General features: G+C 43.4%; 1 protein-coding gene across 1 annotated transcript; it reads right to left on the bottom strand.

Moving 5' to 3' along the window:
* Positions 1–3,342: 3,342 nt before the first annotated feature.
* On the bottom strand, positions 3,343–19,330 carry RNF103 (ring finger protein 103). Its single transcript, XM_021535732.4, has 4 exons — positions 18,992–19,330; positions 16,770–16,909; positions 7,363–7,478; positions 3,343–5,363 (listed from the first exon to the last, which is right to left on the bottom strand). Exons 1-4 carry the CDS (start codon positions 19,215–19,217, stop codon positions 3,785–3,787), a joined length of 2,061 nt encoding a protein of 686 aa, XP_021391407.2. The 5' UTR covers positions 19,218–19,330; the 3' UTR covers positions 3,343–3,784.
* Between the last annotated feature and the right edge of the window lie 4,923 nt (positions 19,331–24,253).

Genomic DNA, 24,253 nt, shown 5'->3' with positions numbered 1-24,253 from the left:
GAGGCGCTGAGGGGCGGGAAGGCGCTGAGGGGCGGGAAGGCGCTGAGGGGCGGGGAGGCGCTGAGGGGCGGGAAGGCGCTGCGCACCGCCGCCCACACTGAGCGTGTTTGTAACCCGCTCACGGCCAGTCAGGTCGGGAAAGACTTCCGACATTATCGAGTCCAACCGTGGCCAAACACCACTATAGCACTGGGTGCCACGTCCAGGGACAGTGACTCCACATCGCCCTGGGCCGCCCATTCCAATGCCCGGTCGCCCTGTGAAGAAATTCCTCATAATGCAAAACCTAAACTCCACTGGTCCAGCTTAAGACTGCGGCCTCTCATCCTGCCGCTGGTTTCCCGGGACCAGAGCCTGATCCCCAGCCGGCAGTCCCCTCCTGTAGGGAGCTCTGCAGGGCAACGAGGCGCCCCTGAGCCTCCTCCGGGCTCGGCTCCCTCAGCCGCCCCTCGCAGCTGCGCTCCAGAGCCTTCCCCAGCTCCGCTCCCTTCTCTGGAATTCCAGCATCTCTTGGTGCGAGGGCTGGCTCCCCCTCCGGCCTTTCCCCAGGACACGCCAGGGCAAAGCTCACACAAGCCCGTTCACACCGCTGCGGCTGCCGGGGCTCCTTGGAGAAATCCCGCTAGCCACGCCTGGCTCATCTTCATCCTCCTCTGCACAGGTCACCTGGCTGAAATGAAGGGACAGCTCGGAGCTGCTCTGCTGGAGCTCCAGCGAGTCATTCCAGCTCTGCACGGCCCAGGGCACAACCAGAGACTGAGAGCATTAGAAATACATCAGTGGTGCGCAGAGTGCAAAAGCTTAGGAAGAAAAAGGTGCTATCAACTTAATCTAACTTGTTAATACCTTATGATTATAGTTACCCTCATTGTTTAATTACCAGAGACAGACATTTTAGTGAGTTACAAAAATGTACAGTTTCACCTTGGTCATCTTTCCCTTCAGAATCTAATGCAGAAATAAGATCTAAACAAGCTTTGGAAAAGAGAGCTCTCATTTTGGACTGAGTATCAGCAGTGGGAAAGCCAGTGCTAATAAAACAATAATTGATGAAATTGAGAGTGACAAAGAGCTTTAGAGATTATTTAAATCCATACTTTGTAATAGCAGCAGCAAACATCCATCTATCCTTTATTATGCCTAAAAAACAAGTGAATACCCTCACCTCAGTGGTTTGACATTTTCTGTTTACAACTGGTCTTCAGCTTCCAGGCACGAGATATCAAAGAATAAAACAATGCTTTAGGAATGTTTAGTATCTCAGTTAAGACACTTCACAAGCACTAGCACAACCCAGCCCTGCGAGGCAAAACATGTGAGCAGCGAAACTGCTGACCTTGTTACAGGCACAGTCTTTGCTCCTTTGCTCCTTTCTCCGGGTGTTCAACTGTCAACTCGTCAGGAAAGGGCTGTCTGAGATCCTGCACAGGGTAGAAAACAATGTTACTTGGATGCTTCTGCTGCTACTGACACGAGCATTTCATAAAATAAACACATCCAACTGCTTTTCCTGTCCTGCTGGGACTCTCAATACACTATGCCAGCTGCTCAAGATTCTGTAACAGATGCGTTGCCGGGAACCGCATCACAACAATTTATATAACCCAGACACGAGGGGACTAAACCTTCCTCCACAGCTACCTACTGGTCATAATTATCTGCTCCTGTGGATGTGCCCTCAGTGGCTCTCCTGCTAATTAAACAGCAGTTTGGGTCATCCATCAAAAGAACAGGATGAGTAGAGCAATTGAGGCCATTAAAACAAGTCTTCAGCTGAAACAGGTGTGCACAAAGATTTGCAAACGAGTGCCAGTGCACAGGAGCAGAGCTGCTGGGGCTGTGTGTGAGGGTGAGGAGGTCAGCCTTCAGCAGCAGAGCTGCACTCCGCGAGCACCCAATGCTCCAAGGACACAGCATTGCTCCAGCTTAGCACTCACAGCATTTGGCAAATTGCCGAGGTACCAGCGAAAGGCTACAGCAGGCAGTGATACAGCACCTCACTTGTGTGTGTCAGCACCTCAGCTACAGCCTTATTTATACTCACACCACTTCTCCTTTCCCTTGGCAAGGCCTCAGCTCAGTGCAGATTTCAAAACAGTCCTGAAACAATGTGGATTTCAGCTACTCATGACAAGCACATCTGCCATGCTGCTGCACAAATTGGAAGCAGAAATGATCTTTGCCCTCATTATGCTTCTCTGCTGCTCTTCTGAGGCTGTAATGACAGAGACAGGACATGTACTGGCAGGTCTCAACTGGAATAAAAATTACTTTCTGGACCACAAGAGAGTTGCTGATATTGTGCCCCTTGTACCTCTCTGCTTCAGTACTGCCCTGGGAAAAAGGAAATGTGAGAGAAAAAAGGACTCAGTAAATTAAAAACAGCTCTTCTGCTAATTACATGAACATCCTCTTGGGAACACACCTGGTGACCAAGAAGTGAAACATTTGTTAATAAAAAATATCGTGTCCAGGTACCTGGACAGATGAAACAATGCCAGCAGCTCTGTGAGCATCGCCCTCCCAACTCTATAAAGACACTGGGAGATGAGTTGTAACTGCAAGGGGGAGCTGTGTTTGTATTTCCTATTATCATCATCTTTATGTCATTATCCTCCTTTCATATTACATAGGCAAGATTTAGGAAAGAAATAAGACCATTTAAAATATCTTTCTAGTTTAAGCCTTTTCCTCTACTCATATAGTCTCCTGCTCTTCCTCCTCCCCCTCCTTTTTTCTTTCCAACCAACAATTCCTCTCTATTTTCAGCCTGATGATTTCTGAAAAGTACAACCAAAATCAGAGTTTCATACTGAAATAAAAAGAAAACAACAGACTCATTTTTTTATGGCTCCAAAGAACTATCAAAGAAATCAGAAATCACTTCAGAATACCAGCACAGTTGGAAGCTGGCAATTTTTACCTTTACAAGCCACTTGTCACTGCATGACAATATTCTGTTCCTTCTCAACAGTTTACTTTGAGGCTGTAGAGGGAGCTACCCTAAAGTCTTCCTAGATGTCTGCAGATGAGGGTACTACAGAGACAGCTGCTAGAAGAGGGTCTCCATCTGGAAAAGCAGCTTGTAATCAACTGGAAAACCACATACAGCAGAGAAGCACCTCCACACAGCAGACTTATGAAGGAAACAGTTCCCAGTGAAACACTATGGCCTTCTCCTTGGCCAGTGGCTCACAGCACCAAATTCCTGCATCCCCAGGAGATGATTTATTAGTCACAGGAGTTGTGTTATATTTTTATTGTCTTCACAGATAAATCAGGCCAGCAAGACATCCGTAACCATACACACAAAATATTTATCAAAACAATTAACATTACAAATCTCCTTTTAAAATAATTTATTTCACCAATTTCTTTTTAAATGGTACTGTCTTACAACATACATTATTCAACAAAGATGTGCAGAACAGACTCTAAAATAAGAAACACTTAAATAAAGCAATTGTCTCAGATTAGACCCACATCCCAACTTGTAAATGTTTGCTGGAATACGCTTCTCTTGTAGGCTTGATTTTTGTGCTTACAAAAACAGCATCAAGTTTCAGATGTTGAAGAGAACAAATTATTTTTAAGGTAAGTTTGCATTCAGTTCAACATACAAGGCAACCAAATGATTCTGTCATTAACGTTAGCATCACGTATATTTTAGTTCACTGCACTAACATTTAAACTAAAACTTCAAACCACATAATCTTTTAAGTGACTAACATTTAGAAGGCAAGCAGTAATATCCTGAAAGCTTACAAAAGACAGGGGCACACAGCTAAGACGGGGGCTCACTCGACAAAGGCTGAGGGTGTGTGTATGGCTGCTTTTTTTTGTAGGACGCCCACCTGCAGACGGGACAGCAGTGTCGCCCGCCCGCCAGCCACTTCATGATGCAATTCTGGTGGAACACGTGGCCACAGGGCAAGCCCATCAGCAGGGAGCCCTTTGCAAAATTTTCTAGACACACCACGCATTCCGTACAGTGCAACATGTCAGAGGGCCAGGCTGACCAGTCTGGCTCCAGGTCACCTGTGGAGCTGTATGAGCTGTAGGACCTGGCCTGGCGTTCGCATGGCTCGTGGTGACAAGAGTGAGTGGCACATGAACACGCCTCAGCGCCGCCCTGACGCTCTCCCTCGCTGCACCTGTGGAACGTGCTCAGCTCATCGTCCTCCGAGACCTCTCTGTCGCTACTGAAGACCTCTTTGTTTTCACTCTCAGAGTCACTTTCGCTGTCTGGAAAGGTTTCCAGCATTTCCTCATCAGAGTGGGAGCTGAGGCATTGAAACCTCCACATGGGTAAGTTTTTTATATAATCAGTTGGTATCAGAGGGTGAAGCCAGAGATCGGGGAAGGCCAACCGCTCTAGCAACAAATCCGGGTCTTCATCCCAATCTGAGTCAAAAGGGAAGTGTTGAAAAGAAGCAATGGGATGAAACAGGTAGCTGGTGTACCAGTCCCACAGGCTCGACAGCCACTCCAGATTATTAGCATTTACTTCATCCATGTTGTTATTGCGCCTTCGCTTCTTCTCAAAGTAATCAATTAGCAAACCGTGGCCAAGGTACGTGCTGAGGAAGAGGGCTGGATGAGAAGAGTAGAACATCCAATCTGCCCTCACCCAAGAAGCCAAAGTAGTTGTGTTAGAGTACCTGAAGAGTTTTAAACTGTACTCATAAAAGCTGTCTAAGTAGGGTAGTTGCAAAAAACCTAACACTGGCAGCCAGGAAATAATTAATAGTGAATTATACGTCCCTAAAGTGCTTATAAGAACCACAAAACGCTTAATAGTGGCGCCTTGTGTAATAAACAGGTCCATCCAAGCCATCAGATTAACCAAAACTAAACTTAAAACAAATAAATCGTTAACTTCTGGTTGCAACGAGCGCAAAAAGGAATCCATGGCACGTAGTGATATAAATTCACCAGTGTTATTTCCATACCTGTAAATCCCCTCAGGAGTCCTCAGTATGTATGATGGTGTCTTGTAGATACCAATTTCTGCCATGTAACTTTTATTGTCCCAGTTTTCCACGTTGACAAAAATAAACTCTACTCTTCCAGTAAACTTTACACTTAGTGCAGAGAAGAACGCCGGAGGCTGGTCGAGGTTGGCAAACAGGTATATTTTCACCCGGTACTGGTCACTTTTGTTCCATTCTTCTTTCAAATGTTCCGAGTTGTAGATGGTTTTGATCCGAGAGGCAGCGTGGGCTGTGATCCATTTGAAGATGTGCTCCACTTCAATCCTGCGCCCGCTGTATTCCTTTAGCATGACTTTTCCCTTGGAGGTACTGGTTTGTGGAACCGACATAATGAGGGTGGATTTCAGCCAACCCCTCCTCTTGCAGTATCTACAAAGAAAATGGTAGGTTAGATTCCAGAACTGAGTCCTTACATTTCTATTCTAAGCCCAAAAATGAGACATGCTGAGCACCTGGGAACCCTTATAATATAATAGCAGGAAATAAGGGTACCCAATATTATCTGGCAAAGCATATTTATTCTTACAATACCTTTATATCTTACAGGAATATTGCAAAGAGATATGCATTCATAAAACAGGAAGAGGAATAGTGTTAATTTTCACAGGTCATTAAAGTAAACAAGGCCATGCAGGCATTGGTGCTTTGTAACTGGATTTGAATAATACACAAGCTGACTTCTTGCTTTAAAGCTTTAATATTAGAAGCTACTTTTCCTTGGCCTTCCAGGCAAGAAGAAAACCACTTCAGTGTAACTTAATATCCCACAGCTTTACCAGTGCTCCCTTCCATCCTGGTTTTGCCAAGCAGCTGTGGGGTGAAGTTGAGCAGACACTCTGGTCTGTTTGCAGTTGCTTTAATGAAGTTGACAAGTGTCTGCTTCCTACTGGGACCATTTTCTCAAGAAGCAGACAGGCTAAGGGGTGAGTGAGAGAGCTGGCCACAAAACCAGCAGAGTAGGAAGCAACGCACATGGTGCTGGATGATTTGGGCTAAAAAAATACCCAAGCTGTCTGGCAGGCAGATGGGATGAACCCCAAATCCAAAAGTAAAAGGCTCTTCATGGCTGAACCCTGAGTCATGGTCCAGAGCACAGTAACTCTCACAAGATCCCTTTTCTCATGCTTCTTTGCTACCAGTATCACTACACCAAATTATCTAGTCCTCCTTTAAGGAAATATCTGGCAAGCTTCAACAATCAAAATATGACAGAGTAGATAGGCGTGCAATGTCTGAGAACGCTGCACATTGGGATCACCAGCCTCATTCACCTCAGCCATCTTACCTGGCTCCTCTGTGGTTTTGGTCTGTCAACGTGTATTTAGACAATTACAACTCCCCTTTGCAGGAAAATGAATGCAGCATTTTTAGAAACAGCCATAATGTATTACACTGCTAATAAAGGTGTCCTGATTACTGCAGCATGTAGTGTTCATCTGAATTTCAGCTGCAACCTGATGAAAACTATTCACAAGGGTTTACTTGACGAAACATTTCTTGTATTAAAAAAATTGAATTAATTTAAAACATGGTATTTGATCAGAACATTAAGGCTACTTAGGAAATATGCAAAGAGAAACACTGCCAAATTTTGAAGATGTTCAAATACAAGATTATTTTGCATAAGCACTACAAAGCCTAAGAATTTCCTCTTATGATTAACACTGAAATTCCTGTAAACATTTAGGACTTAAGCTGTATAAAATGTGCGTATGCATACATGCCACTGGAATTCTAGACAAAGTCTCCTGTCATGTAAAGAAAACGCCTCCAACAAAATGTTTAAAAAAAGCCTCTTTTTACAGCAGCAGAGATTTATTAATAGCGTCTTTGGCTCTGCTCTTCTTCCTTGTTAGAAATCATATGCAAACACAGTGACTCTTGCACAGCACACTATGTGTTGTCCAAGGGTGTGTGCCAGTTTATATATAAACATACATTTGTCAGGGAACAGGATTTGTCAGTAATTCTGGGAGGCAGGCACTGTATGCAAGGTTCATGCTAACCTGTGTTTCCCCTTCCAGATGGTGATATAACAACTCTAAAACTGATATATTCAGCTTTGTCCTAAGCAAGCACAGTTCCTTTCCCTGAATACCTAGACTGGAAGGCCAAACTCTTCCCTTCATTCCTCTCCACTGCTATACTCTCCACAGTCTAATCATGCATTTCCCACACGACACTTTGGGAAGCTGCAGAGCTGATAAATAATGTAACGGAGCATTCTGAGCAGACTTTAGGAGAGATAAAAACATGAATAAAGCCACCTTCTGTCACAGCTACTTTTACAACACAGCAAGCCCTGCTGCTAGAACACAGCTGAGCCTTAAGATATTCTTGGGATTTAGATAATCCTTTAAGGATATACCTGGGGTCACTGGAACAGTTAAAAGTGCCAGTACGTATGCCGAATCTTGAGACTTTCTTCACCATTTTCTCCCAGTGGACTTTACCCACCAGTGGGCTTCTGTCGTTTGCTATGACCTATTGCCAAAAGGAAATACTAGTTTAGTATCACAGTCAGTTTGGTTCCTGAAATAAAGAGCAAGTTTCAAGAAAAGAGAGCGCTGGTCATGCTTGATACTCCTTCCCCTTGTTTTAGGACACAGAGTATGAATGTACAACTGGGAGTCATGGTAAATGTCTTTGGAGACTGAAGTTCTAAGACAGAAATGTGGTTCTGTAGAGAGAAAGAAGCGCATCATCATGCTAAGAACATGTTAAGAATACTAAAATCAGTGGTAGTTAATAAAAACTTTGGTAAAATAACAAAATTATCATTAACCAGTTCATAGTAGGGAAAAGAGGGGTGCAGCAGGTTCCTCTTCTTTGCAATAAAAAAACCCCATCATTTTATTACAATTCTCCCTCAGAAGTTACAACCTACCAAAGAAACATTGTCTCAGAGCAAGCAGAATGAGTGGGAATGCATGTACCTGGTACCAGATTAAACTATCAACAGTTGTTCCTGAGCAGTGGAAACTACTGATTAAACTCCCAGATAATGCCTAAGGATCTTGACTCCTTCCAGCTTTGCCCATGACTCACTCTGTAACTTTATGTGACTGTTCCACCAACTCCAGTGTCCCATCTGCCATTTCAGGATTATCACTTGCTGTGATATAGCCCAAAGTTTAATTTGCTCTAACCCAGGATATTAAAGTTGTACTTCAGGTTACCTCACTGTAAACTACTGACACAGATGACAAAGAAGCAGCATTCATCCTCTGACTTATAACTGTACAGGGAAAGGGAAAAACCTCACAAGGAGAAGAAAATTCTGCCTGCCACCAGCTGACAGGTAATTTTGAATGACATGACTGATCATGCACTATTCCACGAGCCATCACATTTTCTATTTTGGAAATGCTTCACATGCTTCTGCAGGCTTACTGGCAGCCACTTAAAATATATTTTTAAATTAAATATTGAAACTTCCATTTGTTAGATATTTGTTTACCCACCATTAAATCTATCCCAATCGTTTTCTGACTTAATAACCTCAAATGTCAGCTTGCCCCTGGAAGTTGGGCTGTCACCATGATTAACAGTTCTCTGTGGACATGCTGAGATTCAACCTAGAAACTGTGTCCAGCCTTTGAGGCTCATAAATATTATCTGCTTTGTGGTAAGTTGCAGCCTCTTAGAATTTTAAAATAGAAGAATTCACCAAGCAGAATGTTCTACATAGGGAAACGAACTGAAGTCACAGATTACACTCCTATTCCACTAAGCCCAAAATGTTTAAATAACACTGGAGGTGAAAATCTAGGTAAGAATCCCTCAAATTATTCTTAAAACATACATCATATAGAAAAGCTTTTTTGATTAGATAAAAACCATCACAGACTGAAGACAACCAGCTGGGAAATCTACTGTATTACATCACCCAATGTGACTGAAGCTTTGGGTATTCTAAACTTCTTCCTTTCATGCACTTCAGTCAAGGGAGACCAAATTCCTAAAGACACCTTAAAGCCACATAATAACCTTAAAATATCCTCAGAACTACTATGACATGATAAATGCATCCAACGTGGCAAGGAATCACTATGTTTTATTAGTAAGCATAGAAGTAAAACTCTGGTGACTCTTTGTTACAACTACTCAGTGACTGGCTTCTTCCAAAACTCTGTGTGCATGTTCTGAAACAGCGATGAGAGAATGTTAATGTGTGCAGGAGGACAGATTCTGCTCACTGTTCCTTCTGCCTGGCACCACAACATTCCCTTTAAGTGTCAAGACAAAAATCTGTTGCAAATACAGTCACCATTATATTTTACTGTCACCTGCGTGTACTGGTGGATTTTTTAACAGCAGCTTAATTCCTTTCCTATGAAAAAGTCTTTCCTCCTGGAGAAAGTTATTTATACTGAAGAACAATGACCTAGAGTAGCAGTCTGTATTTTGTAACTACATAGAGGAACCCTACTATGGTTTTGCACACTGAAGCTTCATAAAATATTTTGGGCTCGTGCTTTTTTACCTCATTATGGAAAAAAATCCAAATAAACATGTCCATTGCAGCTGCTCCTTGCAGACAACACCCACTTACAGCACTGGGAGCTCACAATGCCAAGGCAAAGCTTTGTATTTTGGAAAGCAGTCACTACCCCTGTGCATGAGGGAGTCCAAGAAAATACTGCAGGTTAAGCCATCAAAATGTACTTCAGCTTAAAAATAACCTGCAAACACTTGTAACAGATTTTATTTAAGAAGTGTGAATTTTGATAAGAAATTTAGCTTAAAAACCTGTGACTGAGGAGACTGGGAATTTGAATGTGGAAGAGGCCTGGAAGTTCTTCAAGCCCATGGTGTTAAAGCTATCAGGATTTTATATTTCAAGTAAGGCAAAAAAAAAAAAAAAGGTTGCCAAGTCCTGCACTTCTTCCTAGCAATCACTTCCAAAGAGAGGTTAGAAATAGTTTGACAATCTACAAGGATTGAAATGAAGGTCAAAAGGAAGAGCTATCAAAGACAGATATGCAAGTAAAGAAAAGTAAGGAAAAATGAGCTATTCAAGTTAGACCACACAAAAGACTATTACAAGCTGTACTAAAAGGTTTTTCAGTCATATAAATAAGAATAGAACAGGGGGAGAAGAAGCAGGATCACCAAACAATGAAGACAGGATAGAAATGTAAGATAATTTTCTTTTTATAGTTAAATTAATACTGTGACTCAGTTTTCAGTGAAGGGGGGAGGGGAGTGGTTGGCCATGGACCAGTTAGCAAATTTATGGGAAGAAACTACATCACCTGAAGGTGAAAGCAGAAGTCAAGTTAATATACTTAAATCAGAGTAAGCAGGATATCTCCATCCTAGAACTGCAGCACAAGCACACAGGATCACAGGTGAACCTGTGAAAATTTCTTGCAAACCCCTGTCAGACCAATTCACATTTTGAGAGGACAGAGGTTTGTAGCTATATTTAAGAGCAAATGAAAGAAAAAAATCCCACCAGGCTGTAAAAGAAGTTTTAGAAGTGCAGAGACAGTTGCATTTTCCAACTCTTTCCAGCATGCACCTACTAAAAATGTATCATTTCTGATTGAGAAAAACTTACCCTAAAGGAAAAGAACTGAGTTTCAAGAGAAAAAGGGAACATAATACCCTATTTGTAGTTTGGTAGTGTATCATGTATTCTGCCACATGGAAAAATTACATGAGCGCTACAGATAGGATTTTATAGTGAGTGAAAAAAAAAGTTAGTTCTAAAATGAGCAAGACATTTGCTACAGCAAAAAGTCAAAATGCCAGAAACTTAGACTTCTTAATAGATTTACCTTAGAGCTCAGTTCAGCATTTATTCCCATTAATGCCCTTCCTGTGGGAATGTGAAGTCTCCCAAAGCCATTTGTAGTAGACATAAAACTGGGAAGCACATCCATGTGGGAAAGAGGATTACAACACCATGCAGGAAGAGCTGCACAAATCTTGTAATGCAGAGTGTCACACATGAAAATGGATTCAGTAATGAACAGGACACTTGGGGAGTTCATCAGTTAGAAACAGCAATGACAGGAGGAAACGCTTGGGGCTATCAGCTGCTCCACAAGAAAACATGAGCCATCAATATTAACTGGCTGCAAAACAAGCAAAGCCCAGGGTAATATCAGACCTGACAAAACAAACTGGTTGATTGACCTCACTTACTGGGAGGAGTGTGGTTAGCATCAGGACTCTGAGAAACTAAAGGGCAATTTATGTCCAACAGGAACAAATTAGCCCTGAATACACCCAAGTCAGAAGTCAGAAACACATTTCCAAGAAGAAAACAGTCAACAGGAGCATTTGAACAACTTACAGTGTAAGAGAGACAGCAAAATATTTTCTAAACACACATTGTACAGTCTAGCAGAAAGCTGAACTAGGTCATCAGAAAGGTCCCTTTCAATCATACACTCTATTTATTTTTATAGAAATAAAGCCCAAGCTCCTGGGAGAAGGTACCTTTTAGAAGATCAGCTAACACAGATGGGAGACAAACACCACGTCTGGAGAAGCACAAACCCTCTCAGCTTTATTTATTATTAGCTATGTTCACAATCTGTGACGTATCACATGTCAGAGTGACAAGTAAGACAATGAGGGCAACTCAATTAATCCATTAATCACCTAAATGGGATAAGGGAATCCAATAGGATCACAGTAACCCTGCTATTTAACAACTTCACTTCACAGAATGGATCTGGTCCCTAACCCACACCTAACCCAGGCCAGAGGATTGGCTGACTGCAGGGTCTGAATTGCCATCTCTCTAATACTGTAAATGCTGAGATTCTGATGATTTCAAAACACAATTGAATAGGAAGCTTTTGCAATGGAAAAGTTCTCATGACACTGAATTACACACAATTACCCCCAAAGAGTTCAATCAAGAATGCAATTAGAAAAATATAATTATTTTGATCTATATAGTAAAGTAGTAATAGTTATGACATTAAAGAATAGACTTAACAAACAAATATCCCAGAGCCAGAAAACAACACTTGGAAAAAGAGGACTAAGTCAGCAAGGCACTTTGCCTCTCTTGCCTAATCCAAACCCAATATTACAATAGCTACTTTATAACCATCACGGATCCAGCTGCTCCTTAATTTCCAAGTAACATTAAGCATCTTTAAAGATTATTTTATGAAACATAGATTCTTAAAATACAGGTAAAAATACGACTGAAATTGAAGAGGCTTGAGCAAGCACAGCTGATGTTAGAGTCTGCTGCACCACTGCAATATGCAAAGACAGACTCCTTTTCTGCTACTCCTGAAGTACTTAAGCATGACATGATGATGACCTCACTTGAGCACTATCCTGTTTTCTGTGCAATTAAATCAGATTTTGCTCAATTTCTTTCAGACAGGTATGCAGAGATCTCAAAGCAGGTCACAGGAACGAGATTTGTTCTCAGGAAGTTTTGAAGCTCACTCACAACTAAAAGCATTCAAATATCACAAGGCATGACAATGAGTCAGAGAGGGGCAAAAGCAGAACAAACACTTCATGTGCTCCAGCTCTCATTATTTTAACCAATTCTAGCTGGGACAGCAAGTGTCAGGCACATCTGCTCATGCCAACAGCACACAATTTCAAATACACAGTAATTTGTCACAACTTGGGTTTACAGCTCGGCCACAAAGACGACTCCAAGCGCTCCTCAGCTCTGGGCACTAAGGCACTGTGACAGACTTTACACCATCAGGAAGAACAAAACCCATTAAATAAGAGACACCATTCCCTGCTGCACACACACACATCCAGGAAGTTCTCTCAGGAGCAGTCAGTCTCACCCAGCCTCAGAAAGTCACTCTCCATGCAAGGAATACAGGCATTTGAATCTGAAAAAAACCTGTGTAGTTTTGCCAAAGATAAAAGTGATTTCTAACTCACTTAATGAGCTGGTAAGGTTGCATGAACATGAGAATTGTCTGTCTGGTTCAGTGGTTTCCAGTTTGAGACACCAATGCACTGCTGCACAGTGCCTGCAGAGGGTAAATGAGCAGAGGAAACTTGATATTGCTGTCAAGATTCCATGCATGCCCTAGAAGATTTTTAGGGGTCCACAAAGATTGAAAAAGGCTTCTATGACTAGAGTTTTTGAACCTTTTTCATCAACAGTTATGCTGCAAACTCTGCTTCTATATAAAAAACAGAAGTAAAAATACAATTAATTATAAATGGACTGGTAATTTACTTATTAGAAGCTTGAGAAAAAAGCTCACTTATTCCAGATAATGTCAGTAAGTTTCTACATGAATGTCTGCACTTCTATTAATTCTGAGACATCTCGCTTTCTGTTTATTATTTGACAATGTGTTAATGAAACTGAATTTCCACTTAGACTCTCTTTCCTAAGAATTCACAACTCATTCAGAATCCACCCATATGGACTGCAGATATCTGAGGATTTTTTGCCTTTCTTTTCTGAGAAAGAGATTGTGAGAAATCACATCAAAATAGGCAAAGATTACATCCATCACAAGCATGCAAAAATTGACCACCTCAAAATTCTGTGCAGTTTCTCCAGGGAAGTGAGGTGACCTATGCACTGATCTGGACAGTCAGCTATGCTGTCAGTTAAGTCAGAGATTGAGAATAAATGAGTTTCTGCAATGAGTTAACACAGATACACAGGCACTACAAGGACTATTGCATTCCAGCTGATGGTATTCTGAACCCTTGACTGGATAAGCCACTCAAGAAGAAAACTGAAACTTAAAATCAGGTGTCCTGTGGTAAATGATCCTGAAGGGCTATTGGAAAAGACACAAATACTGAATTATGTATTTCGAAAGAACTGAGTGTTTCCACTTTGTTTCTTTTTAGCAAGAACAGCTGATCACCTGGAAAAATTCAGAATGCAAATAAATATGAAAATCACTCATCCTACGTGCAAGCAAAAGGAAGAACAAACAAACCATCACCACCAAAACGCTGTAGGCACATCCCTTGCCCTGTGACTACACCACTTGAACTAGAAACTGAGATGCAGAACAGACTGCAGAATTTTATATCCATAATAATGGCCTTTGCAGCTCTACCAGACCCAATCAAAAGGTCTGTCCTCGTACTTCAATGCCAAGAAGAAAGTTCCCCTTTAGGGAATATGTTATAGTAGAGACTTTTAAAATAAAAATATGCAGTAATTTAGATTTTAACTTCATTCAGAGAGGAGTTTTATCTGTAGAACATTTTCAAAAGCCATACTGACTACGACACTGTTGGATGTGACAGGCTTCTAGAGACTAACCAGAGCGTGGAAAAGTAAGAACATTACATACAACTCCCCTAACCAACAAGAGAAGCAGCTCCAGAAACTACAAGTCACCCTCCTTGCCAGCCAAAGAAGTGCACAACAGCAGCTGGCAAGCAAGAACAGCATAAAAGGAAAGGTGATGAGATCATGAGCTAATAGGAGAAAGAACATGCTGCTGTCTGTGGCTCTGTGGAAGTGCCACACAGGAGCTGTGAACAGCTACACTGGTAAACAAATTACCACTGCACCAGGATGCTTTGCATGTGGATTTCCAGAAAATAAAGAAACAAAGCCACAAAACACATTCCCTGTGTACTGACTTTGAACTTTTTTCACGGAACTCATCTTGCTGACTCTAAATTATAAACTCAGACCCCAATTTTTGTCAAGCATATCAAGAAATAGTAATTATTTCCTCTTTTTTTCCTTTGATTCTCTGCAGACAGTGACGGCTATCACACTCCTAGCCTGTGCCACATCAGAAATTTCATTTATATGCATCTCCAAAGTCTCAGTCCTCTCATATACCATCACAAAATGTTCAAATCAACTCAAGCAACAGCCACTGTGCCAGCTGAGGCAGAACTGCTCCTCTCCCTCTGCTCCTTTCCAGCAGACCCCAGAGAACAGGGATTGAAGGCTCAGGATATTGAAAAGGATCTGGAGATCCTTTCTGCTTCCCAGCCAGCAGCACCAGAGCAGGGGAATCTCTGACCTTGCCCATGGCCACCAAACCCACCCATGAGGCATCCTCACTCCCCTGCATGAGCATCGAGCTGGGTAATTAGCTGGAAAGTTTCCACAGGATTCCAAACAGCAAAGGAGGATGGGCAACGGAGGGAATCAAGAACTGGGAAACAATAGCAAAAACCAGCTCTGCAGGGATAAGGTCTAAGAAAAGGAAAACCTGTGAAGAACCATGAAGAATCTAGCATAGGAGTTATCCAGACATGAGCTGTGGTGGGAAATTGAGCAAATGAAAACTCAAAGTGATGAAAACTCGAAAAGCAAGAATGAAAAATAGAAATTCGACATCTCTTGTGGTTTTTATTGTAGAGAAACAGACAAATAGTGCTCGGCAAGTAAATTATTCTGTAAATTCCACTAATTTTTTTTTTCCACAGCTATTGTGACCAACTGAATAGCTGTGCAAATATTCCCAGAATGATGACAACATTCATCTCACTGGAGATATCAAAGCACAGCCTATCTGACCTGCTATTAGGATGCTAGTGGAAAATACATTACAAGTAAAATTCTGCAAGCAAGAGACAACAGAGAACTATCATATTTCACCCTATGGAGCTGCACAGGGAGGAGGGAAGGTTTTTCACAGCATATTCATGCTTGTATTTGTCAACTAGTTTGGGGACGTGTAAACTGCCTTTCAACACTCTCTCTCTGCTTGAAGAATACCCTCCTGTATGATTTAAACCTCAAACTTGGATTCAATAAACTCCAAATATATCTTTCCCAAAACACAAAGGCCACTCCAAGTCTGAAGCTAATATGTCCTCTTGTCTATTTTGGAATGAGATCTAATGTGGTGACAATGCAGGCCTAATAAATAAGATTATGAAGATTTAATGACTTCGTGTTAAATAGAAAACATGAAGTGAGAATAGATAAACCAGGCAGGAGCTGTCAATGGAACAATTAATTGCCTGGTGGGGAATTCACCTGATGTGGCTGTTAGGAGGAAACTTATGCCTTAAAAAAACACCCTCTTATCAACAGAGAAGTTGACATAGAAAAATAACTTCAATATTTTGGTCTAGGTTACTTATGTTCTCAGGAATGATGATTAATTGCTTCAAAATCCTATTGGAAAAAGTCTGTCTTTATTTTCCTAAATGATTTCTTGTTCTTATGCAGCCCTTGGAAATCAGACTGTAAAACTCATGGGCACAAAAGGCTTGGGAGAAAGTTGACTTCAAGCCACTGGAATAAGTTGCAGAAGCAGCCTGCTAGTGTGGGAAGTTGCCAGACTGAGATCCTTCCTGCCTTTGTGAAGAGCCAACAGAGATTTTACAAATGCTCTAAGCCCCTTAGACAAGCAGAAACTTAAACTGGTTGGGTCTGAGCATATGATGCAACCAAAAGGAAGAGCAGCAGCAGGAGCCTGTGCCAGCTGGGAGCATCTGTACTAATGCACCTACTTCACACATTACAAGGCTCTTACAAACCCAGGGCCAAGGACTTGCATACTCTGTGTACTTCAGTGTGTGCTGCTCTGCTTTTTTCCTGGTTCTAAAATGCCTGCTTTTCAAAAAGCAACCCAAAGAATAACAGGTTTGTTTTTTTTTTTTTCCTTCTTCCTGTCTCTATAGGAACTCTGGCACTTCCAGCCTTTCTTGTTTTATTTCTCCATTCCTCATCTCCTGGATAAAGTTTATCTTTGTCACCATCTCTCTGTTACAAGCTTTTATAGCTAGTTAACTACCCTCATAAACTCCTCCTTTGAAACACATTTTGGGTGTGATTAATATATATTAAAGCAAAAGGTCAAATTTATATACCTGTACCAGCCAGATCCCATCTTTTGTATCTTCTACAAGCTCATAGAAATGCATTTCACCACTGAAGTTTGTACTGGAAACCGATTCAGAGGCCTCTTCCTCCTTGAGAGCTGAATAAAGCTCTCCTTCCATGAGGTCTCCTGAAAAAGAGACAATTGGAAAAATTAAATTAAAATGACACTGGAGAAAGATTACTTCATGGATTCTGGTAACAGTTTAACTAAGTATATTTGCATGGTCGTTCAGAGAACCTTTTCAGTGCAAAGGTAGCTAAACCTTAAGTTGTTACTATAATTCTATCTCTGGTGACGTGACTGTGAACAATTTGACTTCAGTTAGACCACAGAAGACATGAATACTCTGCTTCTGAATCCACAGATGCATCACACATGCACAAGCACACAAAGGAATAAAGGAACATCTTCTAAGGCTCATTCTCTGCAAAAAACAACATTCAGTGGCTGAGTAATTTTAGTCAATACATCTTTGCTTTTGTTTCACAGGATTGCAATGTTGCAGCAAGCAATTTCTTAACACTGATAATTCAAACAGACTTCCAGAATTTCAATCATTAATTCTGGACCCAGTGTACGTGGTCCTGTTGCTAGTAAAAATCTCATGCAGACCAATTTAGCTGTTGTTTTTTGTTTGTACAGTTGGGAAAAGTTCCCATGAACTCCAAATGCAGAGACATAAAGAGCTCATGGTAAAATCATCTGATTATGTTTCCTTCATAATCTCATTTCCTTCTCGTGTTTTGTTCCACAATCATTACAAACACTGTTAATGACAACCCGCATTCTAGTAACTAATCTACTAAGCTTTAAGAAATGAAGTCTTGTCCAAAACCAGTTTCCTTAAAAAGATAAAAATAAGTACAACAGCTGAAATCGTTTAGGGGTTTGCAAAAATATTCATAAAATTTAGAGGGGGGGAAAAAAAAACAAAACACAAGCACAGAAAAATGCTGCAAAGCCTGTTGGTATGAGAAGTGTTTCCTTGACATTTGAAGAAGTTGATTAATACAGTTTGTAATACTTCCCTGCAGCATATGCAACCCAAACATCATGACATCATGAAAGTACCTGACAGCCAAGGAGTGAAAGTGATTGGAAACAAAAGTGAAAGTGCCTAATGCTTTTTACTGTTGGAGCAGCAAAGCCAATAATCAAGACAAAAACATAAATAAACAATGAACAGTAACAGCAAATTAGATTTAAATGCACAGAATTCATATAAATTATTTAAACCAGCAATTTTAAGGTTATATGGCAGGCACTACATCCATACAAATCTTTTTCCCTCCCTGTCCAGACATTAGAGACCCTCACTGCCTATCCCGACTGCTGGGATTCCTCTCTTGCCTGGATCACCAGCCCTTCCATCATTGATTTAAAAGCAACTACTCACATTTTCCTGCTTGGCTGGCACTACAGCTATTACATCAGCCCCATCTCCCAGTCCTTGGGGCCAGCTCCCTCCGACTGCTCCAGGCAGCTTCCTTACTGTCAGGACACTTCTGCCATTCTTACATCTCCACTGCTCTTCATGAGCCCCGAGAAGTTCATCTCCTTCACCTGGTTCTCCTTACTCCTGAAATGCCTCCCTGCCTTTTTCCGAGCTGATTTTTGTATGCAGGATCTAGTTCTGCTCCCCTTGTATAAAATCATCTCAACCCTGGGTACCCATCCCTTGTGCTCCTCAGCTATGAAATCATCGCTTTCCTTGGGGCCCATCTTGATAACCGTACCTGTAACAAACCCAGCAAACGGGTGGGAATACAGGGGAACAAGCCGGCCCCAGCTGTAAACAGTAGCCTACTGCAGCTATTTGGAGTCTCTCCTCCTCGTTTTTCACGGCAGACGACATTCGGTCGCATCTGTGCCACCCGCACTGACCCGACCGCCCGCAGCGGAACTCGCGGGGAAGGGGAGGGGAGGGAAGGGCCGCTGCTGCTGCCCCGTCCAGCGCAGGCCTTTCGCTCGGCGCAGCCCGCCCGGGCTCACAACACCGCCGGGCTTTGACCGTCCCCCCCCGAGGTCCCCGGGCTCCCTCCATGGACCCCCTTCCCGGAGGGAGCCAGCTCCAGCTCTCTCTCCAAACCCGCCCTGCGAAGGGAAGCAGCGCCCGCGTCTCCATCCAAGGGCGGCCGGAGCCCGGGCGGGGGTGGCCGGGCAGCGACCTCCGTCCGTCCCCCCGGGTCACGGGGGAGCTGCGCGTACCTGACTTCTCCACCAGCTCCCGCACATCCTTCTTCTCGGGCAGCCCCGAGTGCCCCAGCCCGCGGCACTCCAGGATGGTCCGCAGCTTCCTGAAGCTCAGCGCCACCGGGTCCACCAGCTGCGTGGCGAGGAAGCCGCTCTCGTACCACGCCACGGCCTCGAACACCCGGGCCAGCACGAAGAGCGCCAGGAAGTAGAGCAGCAAACAGCACAGCTTCACCCACATCTTCCCGGGAGCGCCGAGCCGGAGGCCGGGCTGGGGAGGGAGGGAGGGGAGCGGGGGCTATCAGGGGAGCGGGGCCGCGGCCCCCCGCCTCCCGCCCGCCGCTGCCGCTGTCCCCGCCCCGGCGGAGCCGCGGAGACATAACAGTGACGTGAGCAGCCGGCACCGCCCCCCTGCCCCTTTTGCCCCTTTTCCCCCTTCTTCTCCTTCCCCTTTTTTCCCTTCTCCTTCCCCCCGCCCCGGCCGTGATTCAGCACTGCGGTCCGACCCCGCACCACCGGGCTCGGGGGGCGGTCGCGTCCCTGTCCCCGGCGGCAACTTTGGACCCTGCGGCTGCCCTTGCTTCGAGAAAAATAATATATAAAACACCTCGGATATCGAGGAGGGAGAGGGCAGGACCCGATTCGGCTGACGCTTTTCATTAAAAGGAAAATATTTGCAGAGCCAGAACTGGGGGCCGATATTTGCAGGGCCGATCTGTTCGGGCAGTTTAGTGCAGCTCGGTGGACACAAGTTTATTTGGATTCGGGCTGCTGGGCGTAGGGATGATCCCTCCGCTCCTCATTCCCGCACGCCACCCCGCTCCCAGCCCTTGGCTGGCGCGAAAGCAAATTCCACAGCGAGATTCATCTGCCCGGGTCGGAACTCGGACTCTGCAGCTTTGCCTCGGCACTGGAGCGCTGAGAGCTTGTGCCAAAACAGCAGCCAAAGGCAAGCGGGAGCTGCACCCCGGCTTCGGACAAGGGCTTGGGTTGGGTCTGTGCTCACACTGGAAGCGTTTTGGAGCGCAGCATGGATCCCCGCTGAAGCGGATCCTCGAAGAACCACGCCGGGCTGTGCAAGAAGTGCTGGCCTGCAAAATACCAATTTAGCCTCCTACAAGAAATGTACTAAAATCAAGCTACTGTGTTAAGATGAAGGCTCTCCTCTGAAAGAAACTCAACAGTGCTTCTGTATATTCAGTTATTTTAAGAATCCATAATTTGCATGAAAATTGGCAGCTCATACAGATGAGCACAAAAATAGCACAGCTTAAATTTAAAAACACTGAGAACCCCCCAGAGTGTACATGCTGTAATTCTGTACTATCAATTTTCAAAAAGGCACACTAATATTGATCTGGAAAAAAAGCATTTAAATCACTGTACTCCTCAGAGCTTTTAAAACACATTTAAATGTTTCTCAGTGTGTTGATATTATTTTAAAAGGAAAACAACTCAACAATCCAGGTTCAGCTCATTCAGTGACATGGCCAACACACCCTCTTCCATAAGAAAATTCATGACACTGTGTTCTTCAGGAATGGGCTCATTTTGGTTCTTGAAAGGGGAAGAGTGGAGAAATTGCAGATGTAGCCACTCACAAAGCTCTTATGGGGCTGGTAAATGTTGTGCCCTTCCACTAGAAGTCACATACAACTTTATTCTTCAACATTTTTATCTGAAAAAGATACAAGTGGACTGCAAACCTTCTATCTACTGGTGCTACTCTGTTAAATACTATTGTAAGTGCAGGTGAACCCAGTGGGAAGAAGTGATGATGTCTGACTCCAGTTTAGAAGGCTGAATGCTTTCATTATAACTATACTAGAATACATTAATATACTATTTCAAGGAGATACTAAAACTACATAGCTGTTTTTTCTACCTACCATATCTAACTAACCCACAACTTGTGACCCTCTCTGAGAGTCCAGACACAGGTGGATTGGATTGGCCATCAGGCTCTAACAATCCTCAACAGAATCCAATCAAGCAATCACCCCAAGTAAACAATTCTCCAAACACATTCCACATGGGAAAAACAAGGAGCAGAAATAGAAATTGTTTTCTCTTTCTTCTCTCTGTGCTCCTCTATGAAAAAATCCTGAGAGAGAGAAGAATGTGCCTGCCACAAAATACAAAGGGATTTCAGCAGCTGTGCTGGGTTTGCAGCAAGTCTCGGGTGGCAGATGCAGGTGGGACAGAAGGTCCCAGAGGCACAGCCCGGTGGAGGGGCTCACAAAGCCAAGTGCTGTTCTCTCCTTCACAACCACCTCAGCCTGGGAAACTTGCCCTGCCTAAGCCAGGGCCCATCTCCCTAATGAGCAGGTGGCAAAGCATCAGTAAGATGAATCCTTTGCCCTTGGCAAAAGGCAAGGGAGTGGCTTTGTCCCTGCAGCTGGTGGAGCCAGGGGACAGTCAATAAAACACACGTTTCCCATCACCTGTCAGAGGGCCTCAGGCAGGCTCTGAGCCTTGGAGTGCCTCAGGAACAGGGTTCTTTTCCAGAAGCTTTGTGAAGGCCCATTTCTTTTGTCACACATAGAAGAAATTTCTCTACCTTTTGTTTCAAGTGAGTGTGAAGTAACTCTCACCCGTGTGAAGTGACAGGTGGGAGTTAGAAGAGGGACTTTGTATATTTAACTTTAGTTAGAAAACTTTGTTGGGTTGGGGTGGGTTTGTTTGTTTGCTGGGTTTTGTTTGGTTTGGTTTCTTTGTTTTACATGAGCACCTCAGACTCTACTTCAGTAGATTCCTTTGATTCTCCCCTGTAATTCCTTCGGGGTGCCCTGGCTTCCCCCGGCAGGAAGGCACCTAACAACAATTACTCACAGCTGAACTATTTGCAACACCAACTGCTGGGGAGGCTGTCACCAGCGTGTCATTTCCGAGTGCTCATGGGCTGAGCTAAATGAGGTCCCTGCAGAGACAAAGCCAATCATCTGCCAAACTCAAAGCCCTGGAGTCGTTTCAGGGAAATACAAATGATATTTCAAGCCAGTACTCAAAAGCCCCCAAAACAACCCAAAACAAAGCAGCTGCCAACACTGAAGCACCCAGATGAGGGGCAGGTACAACCAAGAACTGCAGGTGAGGAGTTAACCAAAGGTCTGGCAGAGCAAACCTAAATGGATCCAGTGCCTCCCCCAGGCTCTCTGGTCCTCTCTTCCCTCCCCACCTCTGCATCCCTGATGCACTAAGCTGACCCTACCAGAAAATGTTCCATTTTCTAGATGTAGCTGTCATTTGATTTCCTGTTGCAACTCAGAATGTCTTTGACATATCACCTGTGAACAATCTTTCAAGGAGTTTTAATTATCTGGAAAATCTAAATATCTTAAGAGTGAATTGAAATTCATTGGGGCTGAACACAAAGATGACACACACTGGCATTTTTAAAGACCCCAGGGTTAACACTACTTAATTAACATCATTAAACAGTCATCAGTAAGTCAGTCCTATGCTCACCGAGCAAATATTACAAATGTGAAGAGAATGGAGAATACGAATTCCACCTTCAAACAAAAGCCCAAAGCAAGGATCTGCTTTTAAATAATTTTGGTAGAAAAAAAATATATGTAATTTAGGAGCTAATGAGCTGAAATCCTGAGAACTGGGACAGCCACCTTTCCTTGGTAAATGGCAAGGATTCCCTCTCCTCCCCCATCCTGTCCTGCCAGCAGTTGCTGACTGTGCAGCCTGGGAATAAGGACAATAATCCACTTTCCAGACTTCTGTGGGGAACATAAGAAAAGTATTGTCATTTTGAAATTAGTAAACCAGAGGATTAACCATAAAGCAGGGGATCAAACATCTTAATTCAATCCTTTACCATGTTAACATCACAGTATTTTTAATGAATTAATCAAGATAACAGTTCAGCAAACTAATAGTCAAACAACCTGAAAGAGTTTTCCCAAGAGCCAACTCTGCAAATACAATTTACTTTGATGACAGGAATTGGACGTCAATGATCCTTGGGGTCCCTTGCAACTCAGGATCATCTACAGTTCCGTGAATTTCTGGGAACTCACTAACACAGAAATTCTTGATGTGCTTATCAACATGGGTGCACCTCGGTATGTTTTAGGTGTGATATGAAACTGTGCCTCCTTGTAATTGACGTTAAATAAAACAAATAAACTTCTATGAGAATCTCAAAGCAAGATGGCAGCAGCCCAGACATTATTGTGTTGTAGGCAGAGGAATTTTAAATCGGATGTTTTCTGCTTTTGAGTGGCCAACGGAAAGTAGATTTAGCAGAGTTGTGAATGTGTAACACAGTGACCACTACTGACAGCTCGGCTACAGCCCCGGCTGTTTAACCGGGGAATCCTGGCATGGTTGGATTGGGAAGGACCTCAAACACCATCCAGTTCCACCCCGGGCCATCCGGGTGAGGCAGCACTGCGATCCGCTGGTGATTCACACAGGAATTCCGGAGGCTCTGAAGCCCAACCCCCTGCTCAGGGTCAGCTGCGACACCCGGGCAGGTGATCAGGGCTTTCTGCAGCCACAGCTGGATCTGATGGTCACCCCCTGCGGGAATTCGATCTGCTGTAAACACACAGTGATTAATGGCACAAAACCGGCCATCAGTCAGGGCAAACTGACTTACAGGAGCAGAATAAAATAAAGCTTCAAATAAAGACACTTTTTTTTCCCTAGGCACTTTGTGTTTTCTGGTTTTGTAACAGTAAAACTATTTCTTGCCCCCTTGGAGAAGACCTCTGCTCTGTTTAACGTCCAAAATAAGCAAATAAATAAGGAGTCCTTGCTTGAATGTGCTGAGATGATCACGAAGCCCACAGCAGTGGAGAACTTCACAAATTAAACAGCTGTGCTGATGACCTAAGAAACCAGAAGACAATGCTTGTGTTTAAGCATAATTTGTGATTAAATGAAGAGCAAAACCATAGAAAAGCAGCACTTTGGGCCAAAATGTGACCAATTACTGACACTGCACATCACACAAGTCCTCTGTTCTTGTGAGAATACCAAACTCTTGATTTTCCTGTCCTGCCCAGCACTGTGGACACAGATGAAGCAGCACTACCCCAGGCTCAGACCAAATGCTGGTTTTGCAGTTAACTTTGGCCAGATTTATCAGGAGATTTGTTGGTACTGTGCTGCACAAAAAACTGAGTCCTGTGTGTCCTGAGCTACTGCCTCCAAACACCAAAGCTCACAGAGCCATCAGAATAAAATCACAGAATGGTTTGGGATGGAAGAGACCTTGAAGATGATTCAGTTCCAAGCCCTTACTGTGTGCAGGGA

This window comes from Lonchura striata, chromosome 4 (genome assembly GCF_050655825.1).
Source record: "Lonchura striata isolate lonStrDom1 chromosome 4, ASM5065582v1, whole genome shotgun sequence".
NCBI classification, from domain to species: Eukaryota; Metazoa; Chordata; class Aves; order Passeriformes; family Estrildidae; genus Lonchura; species Lonchura striata.
The sequence above is the reverse complement of the archived record's forward strand: the minus strand, read 5'-3'. Positions and strand labels throughout refer to the sequence as shown.

Bases quoted from the DNA above. Each gene is read 5' to 3' on its own strand.
- RNF103 (XM_021535732.4), bottom strand. From the start codon at position 19,217: ATGTGGGTGAAGCTGTGCTGTTTGCTGCTCTACTTCCTGGCGCTCTTC. The intron at 16,910-18,991 runs GTACGCGCAGCT...TCTCTTTTTCAG, and splicing joins GGAGCTGGTGGAGAAGTCAG to GAGACCTCATGGAAGGAGAG. The intron at 7,479-16,769 runs GTATATAAATTT...TTTTGGCAATAG, and splicing joins ATGGGATCTGGCTGGTACAG to GTCATAGCAAACGACAGAAG.